Source organism: Simochromis diagramma, unplaced genomic scaffold (genome assembly GCF_900408965.1).
Source record: "Simochromis diagramma unplaced genomic scaffold, fSimDia1.1 OVJJ01000411.1, whole genome shotgun sequence".
Taxonomy (NCBI): Eukaryota; Metazoa; Chordata; class Actinopteri; order Cichliformes; family Cichlidae; genus Simochromis; species Simochromis diagramma.
Genome location: NW_024386735.1, coordinates 74,767 through 94,338, shown reverse-complemented (window position 1 = coordinate 94,338; position 19,572 = coordinate 74,767). Strand labels below are relative to the sequence as shown.

The following is a 19,572-nucleotide window of genomic DNA, read 5'->3' as shown; positions in this document are numbered from 1 at the left end:
GGATGAGAGGTGAAACGTCTTCAAGCAATTTAAAGAAGTCCAGATGCTTTTCTTTTTCCAAGCTCCTTAGACTAGTAGTAAGTAAGTAAAATTTATTTATATAGCACTTTTTAAGACAGGAATCTGTTACAAAGTGCTTTACACAAAAACAAGAACATGACCCAGATGTCTATCTAAATAGATGTGTTTTCAGCTGTTTTTTAAAAGAAGCCACAGAGTCGATGGTGCGTAGAGGAGGTCAACCATTCCACAGTATTGCTGCTAGGTTGTGAAAAGTGCAATCCCCTTTGTTTCCCAACTGTACCTTTAGCTTACCAACTTTTGATGATGTTTGATGAGCTGCAATCGCCTGCCACCTTAAATTTTTTTACTCCATTCATGGAAGCTCGTCTTCTGTAGTGCTAGCTTGACACATGCACAACTTCATTGACATTTGCACCATGAACGCATCAAAGTAATAAAAAGAAAAAAACTAATGTCTGGAGGGTGTAACGGGGCTGTGTGATGTCATTATTTTCTCACCACTGTGCACTAACTCCACGCTGTCACTAGAAGCAATGCCAGGCTGCAGCACATGAAAGATTAACTCATTCAAGAATGACATGCATTAACCTGCTTCAATGCATGTCAGATTGCGTTGCTTATTAATTCTCTCAGTACAGTTAGAGTACAGCTAGATTATCCAGCCCACATTAACCTCTGCACATACCTGATTAAATTGCTCAAATTATATCTTACTATTTTATCTCCAAATACAGTAATCTGACAAACCCCCTTTTCTTGTTTATTGGCTGTTTTCTTTGTTGGTGCAGCTGACCATTCGCTAATCCCTAGGTATCCCTAAGTATCTACGACTTACTAGAACCCTTTGTTTTTCTGACAGAGTGAGAAAGTAAGCTTTTTCTTACTCTCGCTCCCAACATTTGTACATTTTCAAAGGAGCCTTATTACTTTTGCTTCAAGATATGTGAGGGCTGCTATTGATTATTTCCTGTCACTGCGCGCCTTCTCGATATCAAACTGATTTGAACCTAAATGAAGGGAAGGGATCTGAGACAGAGATGAAAGAGGCAAAATAACATATTCGGGGAAAACGAGTGCAAAGCAAACCCGTCTATGACAGAGAAAAGTACAGTTTGTGACATCATGACAGGAAACGAAGGTCAGTTACACAAAAATAGCTGCTTGAAAAGTCCTTCAAAGAGCTGCTTTTTACTTTGACGCTGTAAGTACATTCATTCAGAGCCAGAACTTTTTCACTTTGACTTGAGTAAAGAAGTTGAATCAGTACTTCAACTTTTTCTCTGTGTGAAGCATGTGTGTACATTTCCCACCTGTGATTGTAGTTTTAATGATTTTTTTTATTACTTCCAGAAGGGTTGTTTCAAACCAAGAACCTTTTTAAAGGGCTGTTGCAGTGATATCATCCTAAACCTTTAAACCATGTCTCATCTACCATCCAATAACAAAACTTATGAATTTCTCATGAATACAGTAGGTTAAGTCGAGCCATTTTCGTGAATGTTTTTAGTGAGTTTATTGTTACTGTAAACCTTTTTTTTTTTTTTTATTAAAGTTGAGATTCAGGCTAATTTTGTCTAACCGTCTTTGTTGGTTATTTGTGCCTACGCAGTTTGATCACTTACTAAAAGTCCTTGTAGGCAGAGGAATATTTGCCTGGCTGCCTGTGTGTATGTTTTTGTGACCCCCATGTTTTGACAAGCTCCCAAAATCCCTCAAGATGGCTCCTTCACCTCGAGGTTGAAGCCATGTGAAATTGCCAAACACTTCCCCCCGGGCGGTGTTAAAAGCCTTCAGTACAGTAGTCACTATTTCCTGTTCACTTCCCTTTGCCTTTCGGATTTTATACCGTGCTACTTTGCAAGCACCCTGTTAACAACGTAAGTGCAGTGTGTGTGTGGGGAAAAAAGAAGTAATCCATGATTCATGTGACATGCTCTATGCCCTTGACATGCATCAGGTTTCAGGGCTTGCTTAGAGCATCTTATCAGGAGGAGGCGAGCAGGGACCAGCCCCCAACGGCACGCTTTTCAGCACTTATCGCGGTGCTCACTCTGTGCCAAAAGCAAATCACACGGTGCTGGAGAGGCATCCTTCCAGACAGAAATCTGTATTTATTTAAAATAAAAAACGTGGATCAGTTGATTTGTTCTTTCAAACTTTAGCAAAGTCAGTTTTCTCATCTAGTCCAATGAGTGTGTGTAAAATAGGCCAGAGGCCATGCTTTCTCACTATATCAAACCTGTAGAGTATGACTGCACTGTATAAATTATCTTGGCCTACACTGTCAGTACCAAAGTCATGCATCAGCTCGGTGTTTAAACCCCATGGTATAGCCTTCATCTTCTAACTCACTTTATGAGTTAGATCTTTGACAGTTTCTCTCCTGCTCATCCTTTTATTCACTTCTCCTTCCTTACTCACGCCTTTTCTTCTGGCCTTCAAATCTGTTCTCCTCTACTCACTTTTTTTTCTCTTATTTACCTTCTCTCCCCCGCTTGCCCTCTGTGATCTCCAGTCCAGCCCCATATCACCCAGCTGAAAAACGTGACAGCCGTAGAGGGCAGCGCTGCCATGATCTCCTGCGTGGCTGAGGGCGAGCCTCTGCCTGATATTTCCTGGAGAAGAGCCAGCGACGGTCAGACCTTCGTGGACGGAGACAAGGTAGAAGCTGCCAGAAAGCCCATCTGTCTGTGCGTGTGTGTTTGTGTTCATCATCGTACAGCATAGGCTGGAATTACGGCATGAGTGTCATGCTCATGACTTAGGTAGGAAGGATTTATAGGAAATTTACTGGGGTTGCATACCAAATGCATTTACAGCCATATGCCAAAACATTAAAACACCTGCCTAATACTGTGCAAGTCCCCTTAGTGCTGCTTAAAAGGCTCATGTGACGTCTGGGTGTGTCTGGCACCTCTTGCTTTTGTGGGTGTTTAGGTAAGGCCTATGTCAGGGGTGTCAAACATAAGGCCCAGGGCCCAGACTAAGGCCGGCAAAGACTCCGGAAAATGTGAAGAAGTGCACAGATTTTAAACTCCTAACTGTATTTTCATAAGTTTTACAGCTTTGCCTATTGATACAGACACTGCCGTTCATACCACACGAAAGTAGTTCAGTAATAGATAAACCATTAAATGACAGAAATGTCTGGGCAGTTTGACATCCCTGGCCTATGTGTTTCTGTAAAGGTGTCTGTAAAGGTGAATCCTGTGGAAAGTTCATCCGTGTGAGTCTTTTGTCTAGTTTACTGTGTTTGTTGTGTTGCTGGAATGAGGAGGGGAAAACACCCTTAGGTTTTCACTCAGGGTCTACCTGGATAGTCTTCTGAGAGACCACAGTCATCGGGGAGTGTCACTGCTATTGTTACTTGTTCTGCTACAATTTTTAGGTGGGTGATATGTGTTAAGGCAATTTCCACAACTGATCTTATTCGATTCTTATGTCACATGCCTGAGTTTATTGTCACAACTGATCACTCTACATTACAGATGAGACACAGATTTGACAGTATTCATATGTATATGGATGGGAGCTACTTAAATTGTATTTTGATTATAATCACAGGTACAAAAACTGGCTTAAAAGAATCCAATCATTAGAGAGTCAACCACAGATTGTGTGTCCTGGGCCAAATAAAACAGTGCACGTACTGGTAATGCACAGAGGGGTGAAGACAGAGGCGCTGCTGGTTTTATGGAAGCATCGCTTCATTCAATTTCATTATAGCTTTGTTTCGAAGAAGTCACATTTTGTCTCTCATTGTGGCGTGGCAGATGGCTCTACCAGTGAGCCTCGGGCACTGTTGCTATGGGAGAAAGTCAGTCAGTGGTGTGAATCAAAACACTGCAGTCACTGTGCAGCAAAACGCAGCACCACACTTCACTGAGTTCACCCACGACTGAAGAAGAAAATGAGGAGAAGAAACAAACGTGTCATTTGAATCCGCAAATCTTTATTCGTGGCTGTGTGTTCTTGTGGTTTGAAATGCATCTTTGGCTATGAAATGACTACAATTTCTCTCTAGTGAGAGCCACGGATTTGCCAAATGTCAACTCTAAGGAGTTTCACTAATGAGTTTTGGTTTTTTTTTAATGAAGGAAAGGTGTCCTAAAATTCTCCGTCAAATCCCACGAGGTCATGGAGTCGCTTAACTGGAGCTACAGAGAAAATACCAGCTTTCGTTGTCATGGTGACCATTAAAATGTCACTTTATTTTTTATATATATGAACAAAAACCAAGTCTTGGTTCTTATTGTCGCGGACTACAAAAAAGCAACAGCAGACAGTAACGGCTAATTACTCGTATATGTTGCACCATTAAAATTAAAGCATTCCCATCTGCCTTACATGAAATGTTGCAATTACAGCCATTCATTGGTGCCACTGCTGTACATTACAGAGTGATTGATCCAGATCTTTTCCTTTTGACAAGATTTTATTTTCACGCTCTGTGAAGCCTCAAAGAGAGCGACCCTCAAACAACAAATGCACATTCACCTTGTACTCACATTATTATCTCAAGGGAAATCAGTAAACACTTTTATTTTGGTTATTTTGGAAGCCAGGACCTTGAAGTTTTCAGGACAAATCTTTTAGTTTGTACTTTCTTTCTGTCTTCAGTACCTCCCTCAGACTCGCTGACATTATATTCAATCCAGTTTAACCGAAGCGACACAAAGCTTCTATTTTTACTTGTTTCTCCCAGCATCCATTATTCACTTTCTCCATAATAACAGCCACACAAGTGACAAACTGAAAGAAGCCTTTTCGTGAAATAGTAATTATTCCTGAATGGCATGCCATCAATGTCAAAACCATACTCGCTTCCATGACAAGGGGTAAGAAGCAGCTTAAAAAAGAGGAAGAAAAAAAAAACAAAAAAACAAAGATGGCAGCCGTTCCTTTTGCTGGGGAAAAAGGTCATCGCAGAGATAAATGAGTGTGTGCATTGGCTCGAATCGCTCGGGTTGATAAATCACAGCCGAAAATGAGAGTAAGTGCTTCTCTTCCCACAGCAAATGCAATTATGGAAATGCGCAGTGCAAACCAACACACCTAAACATACGCAAAGACAAACATGAGTCATGCAGTGCGAGGCGTGATGGATGGCAGCAGTCATTTAGGTTTAAAGCAGGATGTTCCTCTCTCAATTTGCTCTCCAATCTGCATATCCAGCCGCCACACACGTGTCTCCCGTTTAGAGTTGTTAAGCTTCGGAAAGTCCTACATGTAATTTTACATACTACATAGTGTTGCTTCCGTCCTTTTCATTCTTTGTCAGGCTAACACCCTGACCCAGGGTATGAGTGCATAATGGGATGCAGTTCCTGGAATTTAATTAAGAATCGAGGCAGAGCATTCTGTGACACCTCGGGTATTGTTTTGCTTCTGATCAAAGTTACTGTCTGCTGTTGTAGTCATTCAGAATATCCAAGGCTAGAGAGCAAGTGTCATTAACTCCGTGCTTTTGTGTAGATGACTTCTGAAAAGATTGACATATTTGCTGTGATTCAACTGTTGATTTCACAGCTAAACCTTGAAATAAAAAGACTCCAACCAATTGTTTCCTGACTTCTCTGTGCCGAAAGACTGCAGTGAAGCGGTCACACCATTGTGATTAATAACCTGGCAAGTAAACCCAGGTTTTTGAAATTTAAAAAAAGAAAGCAGACAGGTATAAAGCTGCAGTTCTCTCACAAGAAGTGCAAACCACATAATGAGGCACGTGTAACAAAGACTGAAAGTAACACAGTTGCTGAAGAAAAAGAAAAGCCGTCTAGTTTGACAGGCTTACCAAAGTAACTCACTGCCCCCAATCATTGAGGGGGCAGTTAGTACACCACACTGCAATTAGAGCTGTATGTATTCCAAATCCATGTGTGTTAGCGTGTAATAAATGCCACTTTGACCTCGCCTAGTGGTGTGGTGTTTAGCACCACTGCCCCAGAACAAGCCATTCCTGAGTTTGAATCCACCAGCTGGCCGGGGCCTTTCTGTGTGGGGCCCGTGTCTGAGTCCAAAGATATTCTAAATCGGGCGTAGGTTTGTGAATGCTTGTCTGTTTCTCTGTGTTAGCCCTGCAACAAATTGGTGACCTATCTAGGGTATCCACTGCTCTTACCCTGTGACACATCGAGTAGTTCCAGCCCTACTGTAACCCCAAATTGGATAAGTGGAAGAAAATGGATGGATGGACTCTTTTTTTTTTTTCTTTTTGCTATCTTGCTCTTTTGCAAGAGAATGCATGGGACTCATACAGTAACAACTAGTTTTTCAAAAGTATTTTTACATGCAATTGTCATTTACAAAGTAAACATATTGCTTGGTTAAAAATTACTTGAAACTATTGACTGATAACATAAAGCCTTGAAGAAATTTTTTATGGAGGGCATAAAACAAGAGAGGGAAGTAGCAGTTTTTGTACTGTTGCATGCCTTTCCTGGAACCAGAAGAGTCACCTCTGGCTTGTCTTTAGAAAGAATGCAGGTTTAAAGCACTTCCTGAGCAACTTCACTCTTCAAACCATGCTCAGTGTTTATACTCACTTCAGTTCAATGTTATTTTTAGTTCAATGTGATTGTCCCGACAGTAGTCATCTCTGGGCACATTTTATTAACTTTATGGATGTATACGACAGATATAGCCTTATTCTTTCAGCAATCTTTGAAGAAAATAAAAAAAGTATAAAAGTATAGTTCTGCGCTAAAGTCTTGAACGACCGCCCATTTCATTATATTTTGCTTCGAAGGAGCCATACATTCTTGTTTTTTGGTGGGTTTTTTGAGTGTTTTTTCTTTCTTTTTTTTAGGGGGTCTTGAGCACTAGTTCTCTCAGGCTTTTCGATGGCCTTTCAAAGATTTAGACATTTGCTGCTTTTCAGGCGTTTTTAGTCCACTTCTTATACCTGGAAAAAAACTTTTTGGGGTTAAGCCACTTAACACCGGCCTACGAATCATTCAAACACACACAGGCACTTAGCTCATGGATTGAACCAGTCTTATGCCTGCACATAATAGACAAGATAAAAAAAAAAAAAAAATTGTATCTTCATTATGGTCAGCCTGTCATACAATGGAAAATACTAAAAATTTGATTTCCAAAGAGCTACTAGCCAAAAACATAGCATGGTTTGCAGTGTGTCCTTAAAAAAAGGGATATATGGAAGAAAAACAAAGTCCCAGGCACAGTCATGGTTTGGGCCTCCGTTTCAGCCAGTGGTGTTGGAAATCTTGTCAAAATTGATGGAATTATAAGCTGAGAATCCACCATACAATGCCATCTAGAAAGTGTCTGGAAAACAGCTTTACTTTTCAGCATGACAATGATCCCAAACACACCGCCAATGCTGTAAAAACATACCCGGATAGAAGAACAGACAGTAGAACACTGTCAGTCATGGATTGGCCTCCCCAGATCCTAAACCTCAACATTAGTGAAGCAGTGTGGGTTCATCTTGAAAGAGAACAGAACAAAAGGCAGAAACATCCAAAGAAGAGCTTTGAATGTCCTTCAAGAAGCCTGGAGAACTATTCCTGAAGAAATGACAAGAAAGCTTTTCTAAAGCTGCGTACACACTGGAAGCAATATGGTGACCCGATACTGTAGAAAGTAGGTTGCACTTGACATAAATTTTCTCAACTCCCGAGTGAGAGGCTGAAGCAACTACCAGTGAGAATAATGAGTACTGTTGATTAACATATGACCTTGTAGTAATTACATTGGTAGGTTACCTTAGCAACTGATTTCTGGAACATCTGTAAGCGTGTGTCAGTTTCAAAGTGATGTGTGATGAATACATTTCAACTTTAAAGAGTCTGGGCTGTGTTAAAGAATAAAGACAGTCACACCAAATATTGACTTTTAAGATTGTAGACTTGTACAAACTCTGTTTTTGCCTCATACACTGTATTTCCATATATTTTTCCCAATGTTTCAATAAATCCATGCACCTCTTTCCGATTTTTCCAAGCAAAATATGAAGAAATAAAGGGTGACTCAAGACTTTTTAGCAATACGGTAGAATTCCTTCAGCAGCCCTTCTTTCAAATCTTGCAGGGTCAACAGGCCTTAGTGCCAATGAGTCTGTGTCTCAAACCCGTATTGCTGTAATAGGCCCTAAATAACAATGGAGTTGCTCTGAAATTGGTGGCATCAAGCACAAACGTTCCACCCTTTCTGAGACATTTTCCCTCACTGACGCTTGTCAGAGAAAGCCAAAAGGTTTTGGTCTCTAAAAACTAAAAAGCCTCTTACTCTCTTCAAGGAATTTTGAAGCTATTTTCAAAGACAATTGATCAGTCAGTTAACATGTTATCTCAAAGATAACTTCTCCAGTCTCTCAAGTTACAGAGGCACTGTACTCAGAAAGAAATGAACCACTGTTGGCCAGTAAGACATCAGGGTTAAGCCTGAAGTCTCTTGCCTGACAGTACAGGCCCTCAGTCACTGCAACACCCAAAAATAGATAATAGCAGTGTCTAGCAAATCATTTCCTGTCGCATCCCATGTGAAACCCCTCGTTGGCCTCCATTTCCTTCAACCAAGAAGCCATTATTAAATGTCATTTTGTTGTTGTCTTGAGGTTGAGGTGATGCAGTAATCATTATAGTTGTGCAAATATGAAGACCCCGGTGTTCAGCCCCAGCACCCAACTGTTAGAATTAGCTGCACTTGCCAGAATTAGACTAGCTGTGTTTCCAGCCTCGCTGACATTTACAGCTGACATTTTTAATATCTGAAAACTCTCCAACAATTGGACTGAAATAACACTGGAACACGCTCCAGAATTCCATTTGAGAGATTGCATTTCAGATATAGCTTCATGTGTTTGATGTGGCACATGACATGCCTGGTTTTTATTGTGAAATTATGGATCAGTTATGGACAGGATTTCATATGTGTCTGCCCCTTTTATGCCTGCTCATGCCTACCCGTTTGTTCGCTAGTCATCTCCCCCGTCCTTTTAAACTCCCGTCTTTCTTTTTACTTATAATATATGTCTTTATGTTGTTTGCTGCTCGTGTGCGCAGAGTACCTGCAGTGAGTGTGCCGTTGCAGCAACACGTATGTGCAGTTCATGGGCGTGCATGTCGCTGCTGTGTTTGCTTCTGGCCGCTCGCCTCGCCATCCAACTGAGCTGCATATCAAACAGGCTGTGCTTTGGGGGCTGAGTTCGTCTCTAGACACAGACCCTGTCAGTTGGCAGAGATGGGGGGGCGGGTGGATGGATTGCGGGGAGGCGGCGGTGTTAGCGAGTAATTTCCTGACTCAGAAGCTCTCTCCTCGAAGATTTCCTCTCCTTCCCCCTCAGCATTCCTATTCAACACACACACTCTCAATCCCATTGACCTCAGCTGGCGAGGCAAACAAGCAAAGTCTGCAGTGGCAGCACAAAGAGACCAGATCCGAGCCTTTAAACGCCGCTTCACCTCATTGGTTGATAGTATTGCGATGATAAGAGCAAAGATAAGCCATTCTAAACAGGATAATGCCCAAGCAGTCTGCGAGCGACAACATAAAGAGTGTGTGATTCAGAAGAGGGGGCTTCAGGGCCGAGGCTTATGGGGCTTAGACACATAATGAGTATTACCTGAGGTGTGGAGATGGGGGGGGCGTTGTGACAGGAGGGCAGTAGAAGGGGCAGGATGTGCATTGATTTACTGGGGAAATCTATGAAGGTGTGCAGAAGGTACACACAAATACACACTCAGTATGCAAACATGCAAGTAGATTGGAATATAGAAAAATGCAAATGGGCATATGCAGGAGTCCTGCAAGATTTTAGCAATGCAGACATAAAACAGAAGAAGGGTGATGGCCTCAAAAAAAGGAACATATTTAAACTAAACCTCCCTTTTCCTAGTTTCTATGGCTACAAATGTAATATACGGGTGGTGAGGCAGAGTACTAAAGCGCAGTTAGACCTGTAAGACATATACATCAACAAAGTCCACATGAAGAAGAGGTTTTGGTGGATGAAAGGCTCAAACTCAAACTCACCCATGAGCCTTGGGTTTGTGTGCTATGTTAAACTAAAGCTATATGTGGAAGTATTATGTTTAGGCTTATTATTTCTTATGTGACCATCCAGGGGGCTGTACAAATAATTTTGCCAAAAAATCACATGATGAAACAGTAATGCAATTTAGGGCTATGTGTGCAGGGCGAAAAAGTATATTTTTTTCTCATTTGAAAAAGTGCTGTAAGTAGAAATGGCGGGCCATCTCATCACAGAAGTTGTCAAATATTATTGTGTCCTATTAGAAAAATTCTGACTACGCTCAGCTGTCATTTACTGTAGATATAGCCTGGGGCTATGGCTCACCTTCTCCTAGAAATTACTTTAGCATTACGTATGAACTTGAAGTGTGCTTTTTACATATATGTGTGATATGCATTCAGATCCCTGTGTTTTTTGATAATAACACTTTTTAAAAAGTTTTGTCTATTTGTCAGTTTTGTACACCATCGCATTGGGATGTCCATGGGTTATAGACTTTAGGCAGCCATTATCTACAAAGGAGTTCAAAGTATTAAAGTATTAGTAATCGTCAAAGGTTGTTCCACAGTTATTCACTGGTAATGCTGAAGACATGTACTGTTAGAAAAATAAGACTGGTGAGGTTCACATGGTTGCCAGTAGGTGGAATAAAAACAGCAGTGGCTGCAGTGACTCCTGACCAGTGTTGGGGTTAACGCATTATTAAGTAACGCGTTACAGTAACTACGTTGTTATTATTGTGGTAACCAGCACGGTAACTAGTTATTATGCCAAAACCGGGAACGCGTTACTCATTACTGGGATTTAGATAGGCTCGTTATTCGTTACTTCGTGTGGTGGCTATCGCGGAGCTTCCACAGATTCAATAACATTAGCAAGTGGTGGAGGCCAGCAGGTGGATGAAGGAAAAGGGAGGCAAGAGGAGAGACCCGAAGCGGCCGCTGGTCCGAGAGTATCAGGTGAACTGAACTTCAGGTAAGAAGTTATAACCTGCAGTCCATCTGGGTCAGATATGAACCAAGTTTAGGTGGAGTTTATTTTCGTTATGCTGACTTTTTCGTACTGCGTGCTAGCTAGCATGACGGAGTTTCTATACAGCTGGGTGGATGCTATGTTACTGATGTTGAACTTTATTTTGTTCATAAGGTTAATTATTAGAGTTGCCAACCGTCCCGTAAAAAATGGAATCGTCTCGTATTCAGAGAAAATATTACGCGTTTCTTATTGAGGTGAAAAGGAACACAGTTTGTCCCGGACTTCAGCTAGAATGGAAAAGACACAAAGTTGGAGTTATTCTGTGTTTACGCTGCACAGCTGCCTCTTCTTCTCTCGTCCTCTCACCCTCCCTCTCCTGTTTCTACTTCAATCATGAAACTGATCAATGATCAGCTGATCGGCTTTTCTCTCTTGTTTATTTATCGCCCACTTTGCGCCAGAAAGAGGAAACCAGCGGATGTCGCCATAAACAACAGCAGCACTTTTAAGCTTGATCAGCTGTTGTTAGAATTTATTTAATATTATTTTTTGTATCAGCTGATGTTTGCTGGAGCCACAGCTGTAAACCTGCTGGTCATGATGTCGGTTTGGATATGTGGTGAGAGGGAAACATGAAGATGAAACCAGGAGATGTCCTTACTGAATCATCAGAGCTGAACAGGTGATGGAGAAACAGGTTTACCTTTTAGGTGACATGAATGAGTTGAAGGGAAGTCATGAACTGTTTCTGAGAGACAAATAACACCAGGATCCTTTTCTATGTAGCTGACAGCTGGTAATTGTGCAGGGGCGGGTCTAGCAAAGTGTTGCCAGGGGTCCATGTAGGGCATTAAAAGGGAAAAGGGGGCACAAGGAAATACTTTCTTATTCTCATTTAAAATGTCTCACTTTTAAAAAAATAATTATCTGAGTCTTGCAACAAACAATTGATAGATTAATACATATATACCATCAGAACAGTGTACATCACTGTCACAACAGTGTTTATTTTCATTCAAAGGCTTTATGATTTTTCCTATAATGGTGGGCCGGTCTCTAGTCAAAATGCCCGGGACGATTTTTTGTCCCAGTCCAGCCCTGTATGCAGCTCATCTTCAGTCTGGTGTTACCTACATCTTCCTATTCAGAAGGCAGAATTTCCGAGTTCTGAGTACAATCGAAAGCACCACGACTGCAGTTTTTGTGTTGGATGTAAAAAGCAGGCTAGGATAGAATCAGGTGTGGGATTTCTCTCGTGGAAATGTGCACATTATTGTTTCCTTTCTATTGGTAGGTGGCACAGTGCACTTGTGGCAAGTAAGCAAGCTAGAAGACTGGCAATCTTGCTGGGTATCCAGTTACGGAAGCAACACATTAACAAGAGAATTCTGAGTAAAACCAAAGTTACTTTCCCTAGTAACTAGTTACTCTGAAAGTAACGAGTAACTTGAAGTAACTGAGTTACTTTTGATAGAAGTAACTAGTAATGTAACTAAGTTACTAATTTAAAGTAACTTACCCAACACTGCTCCTGACATCCTCGCTGTGTGTCCAGAGGGGGAACATCGTAAGCTTGTTTGTAAAACTCTTGTTTGTATAAGTGTAATTGTACAAAATCTTGTGGACTTAAATGTATAAACGGACTAATCAGAAATTAAACTGCTGTAGTTAAGCTAATAGTGTTTTATTTTTTTAGCCAGACATTTTAAAACTTCCCCTTAAATGTGTCCCTGATCACAATCCTCTATGTCATCGCTCTGTTGTGCTGCTGCAAGTAAGTAAGATTACGTCGGTCAATATCAAAATGTGTTGCATATATAGCCTTAATTTGTGTCAACTGAGCTGTGGCTAAGTACCTGAAGATAACTAACTGAAAACACAAACTGTCAAAACACAGAACGTCATAGTTCTGTATGGCCACAGGATTATTATTTTTTTATCCTCCAGTTATCGCTACAAAAGCCTGCAAAGCCCTGTGGCATAAACATCTACTAAACAGATTTAATAGAAACTCAATTTGACTTTCAGCCTCAGATTTCCCGCTCCTTTTTTTCACAAATTCTAATAATTCCTTTATTAGTAACACATCTTCAATACTAACTGGAACCTCGTTTTAAATCAAGCCTGGAGCCAAAAACCATCTCTTCTAGTTTTTACTATTAATTGACTAATTAGTTGGCAATGATGCATGAAAGTTTGGAGTGGTATCATGACTGATCAGGACTTTGGGTTGGTTAATATTCATCTCAATCCCAAGCTTCTTTAAATGTGTCAGTGCATTTGTTGACCAGTCTTTCACCCCTCAGTCATGTCCCTGATCATGATCCCTTTGTTGTCTTGCTACAAGCAGCTACACAACCCATAGCACTGGTGATTATGTGAGTCTATTTCAGTGTGCCATTTCAGTGTTACTTAGCAGTGATAGCTCAATCATAATCTGCTGCTGCTGTGTCTTTTTTGTGCACGGAGGCTTCAAGAGGCTGGGAGAGATCGCTATCATAATGTGTCATATGTGGTGTGGCGGGTACTTGCATTAAAAATACCCTCCAGCAGACCAAGCCTCTATGAATAATAAGAGCTCAACTAAAGCTGTGTTTCCTATTCATGGCGATACCTTATATGCAAATAAATGTCAGCAAACTTCATGACATGAAGTAGCAATAATGAATCAAACTTGTGTTTCCTGTGCAAGTGTTAACGTTGCGATGATATATCATTTCACATAACACAAAGATATAGAGTCTTTCTCTGTGTCAACAGGAGATAAATTATCTTCGAAATCAGCCGAAACTGAGATGGAAGGTAACAATGTTTGAAACGGTTCTTCTGCCTATTGTCTGTGACCTTCAAATCCTCTGCTGCAGGTCTCTATTGTGTCAACTCTGCATCCATAGGCAGCATCACTGAAAAGTAGTTTCTCTGGGGTCACGGAGGTTATCTGATGGCAACAGTCTGAAGGCTTATGGCCGTATCATGTCTGCAGCGGGGATGCTCCTGAGGTGTTTTTTCTCATTACGGGGGAATGTCGATTACTGGAATGATAGCCTCGTCTGCCGTAATTGACCCGTTGCTTCAAATTGATACCATCTGTCTTCATACAGATGTAATGACCTTGTAATAAATCGACAGTTTATTGCATTAACCCTGACTCTTTGTGACAAGTGACGATTGCCTGCAAAGGGAGGTGTCAAAATGGATCAAGGGGTCGCCACTCGGTGGCAAGAACAAAGTTGGACCAACAACTTTCTCTAAATTAGTTGGTGACAGACCCGAAGCCTTCCTGGATTCTGCTTTGTCATTTCTCCAGTTTTACATAACCATGAATGAAAAATAGTATCATATTCACGGTTGGACCTATTATCTTCTCCAGATTTAGCATCCCCGTTCTGTCTGGAAGTTTCAAACAGAGCTCACAGCTAGAAGCTGACCTTCATTTCTGGCTTTATTCCATCACCTGAGTTTCAACTCGCTAAGAGAGACTGTATATGTTTTAAATTGTATTTTAAAAATGCACATTATTCAGCATTACTGTAAAGCTACAAGTGCTGACAGAATGGCTAATTTTCAACTTTTTCCCTTTGGCCAGATTAGAGAAAGCCAATAAAAACAATAAAACATTAAAGAACAACATCTAAAACCATTACAGCAGGAAGCAAATGACCGTCTCTCTGACCCCGTAGGATTGTCCACAGGCTCTCTGTGTATGCAAGGATACATCTAGTACTGCTTACTTTTTTATTACATACACTGAAGGATGCAGAAGCACTCAGGAGAACAGAGTCTTGATTACATTTTCTGATGACACTGCAGCGTTGACTCTTTTGAGTTTTTCTTTTATCAGCTGGGTTCACAGCCTCGCAACAGTCTGAACAGCATTGTTAAAATCTTCTCTAAGATCATCAGAGTGAAACAAAGAGATCTGGATTCTTTTTGCAACCAACAAATCCCCCAGAAAGCGGCACATATTTTGCCTCTTTGCGAATATTTTCTTTATCAAGGCTGTTTGTTAAAACTAACTGATATTCTGAAGCATCTTCTGTATTTTAACGGCATAATACTGTTTTCTTTTAAGTCTGGTCAGCAAATAAATACTTATGGGATTTTTAAAAAGTTGATTTTATTAGGCTTGAATTCTTGTTTGCGTTTATATTTTTTTCATATGCTCACTTCTGTTTATTTTTTATGTGCTGCCTCAAACTAATTCAAACCACTAAATTAGTGCCGATGACTATAATTGATGTAAGTTTTCATTTTTATTTTAACTAATTAATATTAAGGTATACTTGTTTACCACATATTGTGATATATAGTTTATGCATTCTTGTTTAAATTCTGAATCTGTGCTGTATTTTTCTAAATACAGAAAAGAGCCAGTCTTATAGACTCTCATAGACTCATATCATTATTCATCTTTAATCATCCAAACAGTGTATGGTAGTGAGGTGGTTAATATTTCATATTGGTTTCATATCCATGTTTGGTTCCTATTGGTGTGTGATTTGGTGTAGCGAGCAACAGGTCGCCATGCAGCTTTGGAGGTGGACTTGATGTTGTTCAGATGTTAATATAAACAGCTTTCATGTAACCGTGTGATGTATGGTTCAAAACAAAAAAATGTGTTCTCTCGATCATGTAAGAGATGTGTGCAAATAGTCTTAATTGACCATTTGTAATTATATTTTATATTTATATTTTTTCTGAGTTTATTTATTATAAACTTTATCATAAAATGAAGTACATTTAACTTTAAATTATGCTATTGTGGTAGACAGTTGAGTAAATTCTGACTGATATAAGTTTTTCAATACCGATACTTATATTTGCTGATTTAAAATTCCAATATTGTGATACTCAAGGATATTTTCTTCTTCCAGATACATGAAACATAAATAACATTTCCCTAACACTTGCTATGTGTATTTAATTTGTGTACTTGTTTGCCATTATTTGTTCACCCAAGTCTAGACACATTCTTGTTCCGACACACCTGAATCAATTGAATGACTTGTTATCAGGCCTTTGCCAAACTTGATGGCAAACTTGAAGAGGTAATCCAATCATTTGATTCAGCTGTGTTGCAGTAGGAAGGCATCCAAAAGCTGCAGGACAGCAGCTCTCGAAGACTGGAGTTGGACACCCCTGGTTGGACACCCAGCCTTTCAAACACGTTTCCATCAGAAAAGTTGTCCAGAGTGCCCTCTGGTGGACAAACTATGCAGTCTCGATACTCATAACAGTTGAAAGGTGTTTCTACTGTTTCTTTTACTTTTTTACATTTTTTTCAAGTTTTATTGTGTTGAATAAAATTCAATATTTCTGGACTATGAGTATAGCATATTGAGGACCATGTACATATTTAAGACAAGGATTAACTTGTAGTATAGTGGGTAGTATATTGAAGCGGTGGCAGTTTTCCAGTTAACGTCCAATAACTTGAGACCCAGTGTGTGTCTCCAGTACAGGTTTTAGTGTTGTCAGTAAGAAGAGACCAAGTAGGCAATCCGTGTCTTGTTTGGGAAAAAGTCAAAGAGTGAAAATAAGTTTTAAGCTTCACAACATGCACAAAGACGACCTGCTGTATTTTTCCTTTGGGGCGTTTGGTTTTATTTCCATTCTCTGTTTTGCTTGAACTGAACTCTCTTTTGACACGTCTGTCACTCCCAAACAGAAGGTTTGATCAGCGTGTGGTTATAATTTCTGTGATCTCAGCCAGACGTGTGTGTCTGAAATGACCACATAAAAAGATATCCTGCTTTATGACATTATACAGATCCAAGAGTAGAAAGAAAACTGTCTGAAATGAAGCATTTAGAACAGTCTGAAGCTTAAGCTATAGGCTTATTGGGATTACTAGTACATATGCTGTCTTTACTACTTGAAACTTCTGCCATTTAAGCTGTCTGTTACATTTGGATTTGAGTTTAAAATTATTGTTGTGTTTGTGTCCTCAGAGCCAGGATGGGAGGTTTGAAGTTCGTGGGCGTCACGGCAAGTCGGTGCTGACCATCAGCGGCGTGAGGCTCTCCGACTTGGGTCGATTTGACTGCGAGGCGCTCAGCAGGATCGGAGGTCATCAGAAGAGCATGTTCCTGGACATTGAATGTAAGCGCGCCCATTAAACGCCATGCACGCACTTTTTGTTAGAGTGCACATGCAGTCCACAGCAGGCTTCCAAGAACTGGAGATATTCAAACAACAAGTTGCCTAACATTGCCTGTGGGTAAAATGCAGAGGAGTGTTGTTTTTGCAGAGCCCTGGTCACCTGTTACAGCCTCTTACAAGCTTCTCCTTTCTGCCTTTCTATCGGCTCTTTGCGGTCCTTGCTGTGGAAATGGGACACATAAACACATTTAAGCAGAGTTCAAAAGTTCACTCACGCTCAGTTCTAATAATTCTTTTTGTAGTCTGGCTATTTCATTTTTTTTCCCTCTCTGAAATGCATTATATCATTATAAACAAGTCACCCACCACGCACACTGCCTCCAGAAGGGTTAATTAGTGAGAGGATATCATGCATCGCCTTTCTTTTTTTCCTCCTGCTGACAGCTCTGCTACTTCCCAACGAGTGCATCCATTCCTCAGTGCTGGTTGTTTGGGGTTATTTGGGGCGGGCTCTCCCCTGCTTAATGAGCTCTGAAGCAAAGATCTCCATTTTGGCCTCAGAATGATTAGGTTCATTAGTAGCGAGGCTCAGTGGAGTTTTTTTTTTTTTTCCTTTTTCTTTGGGTAGCAATTGATTCCACCTTGAAGCTCAGAAGAACAACAAAGAGCTAGGCCAGGCAAACAAATATATCCAAAGAGACAGCGAGGGAAAAATGAAGACCATATCTGCGTTGTCACATGCAAACCAATTTTCTCCTTTTCATACTGAGGTGACTTTTTGAGTTCACGGATTCCCCTCAAAATTTTGTTTTGCACGGTTTCTGAAAAGTTGACATTTTAGGAACTTGTAGCAAAAAAAAAATCCCAAATTCATGTACCCACTCTCTAACCGTGAAGCAAAGTTGCTGTCATTACACTGCAAACTTGTTTTGCTGGAGCCACAGCTGACAACTCGCTCCCGCGCTCTGCACAGAGACACAGGCTGTGAGTCTGAGTGTGGAGGGGCTGAGCCAGCCGTTGCCACCGAACTAATGAACTCATTTACTAAGTCACTGCAGGCTGCAGGGGGATAACACGTCCTCGGCTGTGACAGAGAGCCAGGCATCAATCTCTTTAATGGAATCCTGCAAGCGAGCATAAAACAACCATAATGCCTCTCCGACTGAGCGGGGCCGACCGGGCCGAAAGAAATCCGCACAACAGCTCGCCGCCGCAGTCGTCCATTACTGCCCTTTCTATTTGCCGGCGCCAATGAGCTTCTGTTTGCACGCTTTATTCCTATTCTTGGGGGGCACGATCGCAATGGAGACCCCCACCCATAGCGTGAGGTAGCTTCAATTAAGTTTTCCTTTTTTTACACTGCCGAAGGAGTTGAGGAAGCAGCAATTAAATGCTTTTCCCCCTGTCTTCTCTTTAAGGTGAAGCCTCAGCAAGTTTTTTTTTTTTTTTTTACATCTTTGATCATCCAGCACAGCTCCATCTTTGATTTGAGTGTTTAATTGGCTGCCACAAATTCCAGACACACCAGCAATTACTCTTTTAGCAATTCAGGTCTTGTTTTAGTTTTTTAAAAAAAAGCTCCTTTTCCATGTAAACGAGGTGGGTGCAAGAAGTGACGTTACTCTGTTTTGTTTAGATATACCAAAGTTCCTGACCAACCACACCGTTTATTATTCATGGGAGGGAAATCCGGTGAACATCAGCTGCGACGTGATGTCCAACCCACCTGCCACCATGCTGTGGAGGCGAGAGCGCTTCACTATCTCCACAGAGGGAACCGCCAACATGAGGGTGCACAGCGCCGAGGGCAAGTCTGTGCTGGAGGTGAGTTCAAGTCCTCCGGTGGCAGCCAGGTTAGGTTTAGGGTCACGGGACAAAAAAATGTGTTTGAAAGTTTAATAATGACTCTGTCAGTATGGTTTATCAAACAGAGGTGCAAAAGAAATGGAGTTTTTTGTAATGAATTGAATTTTCTTCTTTGTGGGAAAAAAACAATTAAATAAACAATAAAAACAACAGTGAAAGACAGACCTGTAGTTTAATGAGTTTAAAAAGAAAACAAATTCTGATGGATCTTTATGAAGAGTTACTCACACTGATATAGTTTTCAAAAATTTGACAAAATTCAGATTTTGATGTTTCTATTGGCAGCCCAGTTTAATGGAAGTAAGCGAAACCCCAGTGGTGGTGAACTATTGTGAATAGTTTGTCATAAAGGATGCTTTTAACTGAAGAAGTCATGAAAACTAGACACCCATACTCAGTTTTAAATGATGATTTCATTTATTACAGAAAAAGTTGTTATCCAAATCTACATGGACCTGTGTGAAAAAGTAATCACCCCCCAAACCTAATAACTGGTTATCTTGTCAGCAAGAACGGCAATCAAGCATTCAAGTCTTTCACAAGGCTGTGGAAGACTTTGATCCTCTCGTTTTTGCAGAATTGTCTTAAATCAGCCCCACTGGAGG

General features: G+C 40.7%; 1 protein-coding gene across 3 annotated transcripts in view; it reads left to right on the top strand.

The window, feature by feature from the left end:
* The window catches only part of LOC120734226 (neural cell adhesion molecule 2-like), a 442,177-nt gene that overhangs the window by 363,608 nt on the left and 58,997 nt on the right, over nt 1-19,572 (top strand). For all 3 annotated transcript variants that reach the window (XM_040033012.1, XM_040032933.1, XM_040033095.1), the window contains exons 8-10: nt 2,540-2,685; nt 16,951-17,101; nt 18,738-18,925. In XM_040033012.1, the coding sequence (XP_039888946.1) occupies nt 2,540-2,685; nt 16,951-17,101; nt 18,738-18,925 (485 nt within the window). The remainder of the gene's footprint in view (nt 1-2,539; nt 2,686-16,950; nt 17,102-18,737; nt 18,926-19,572) is intronic.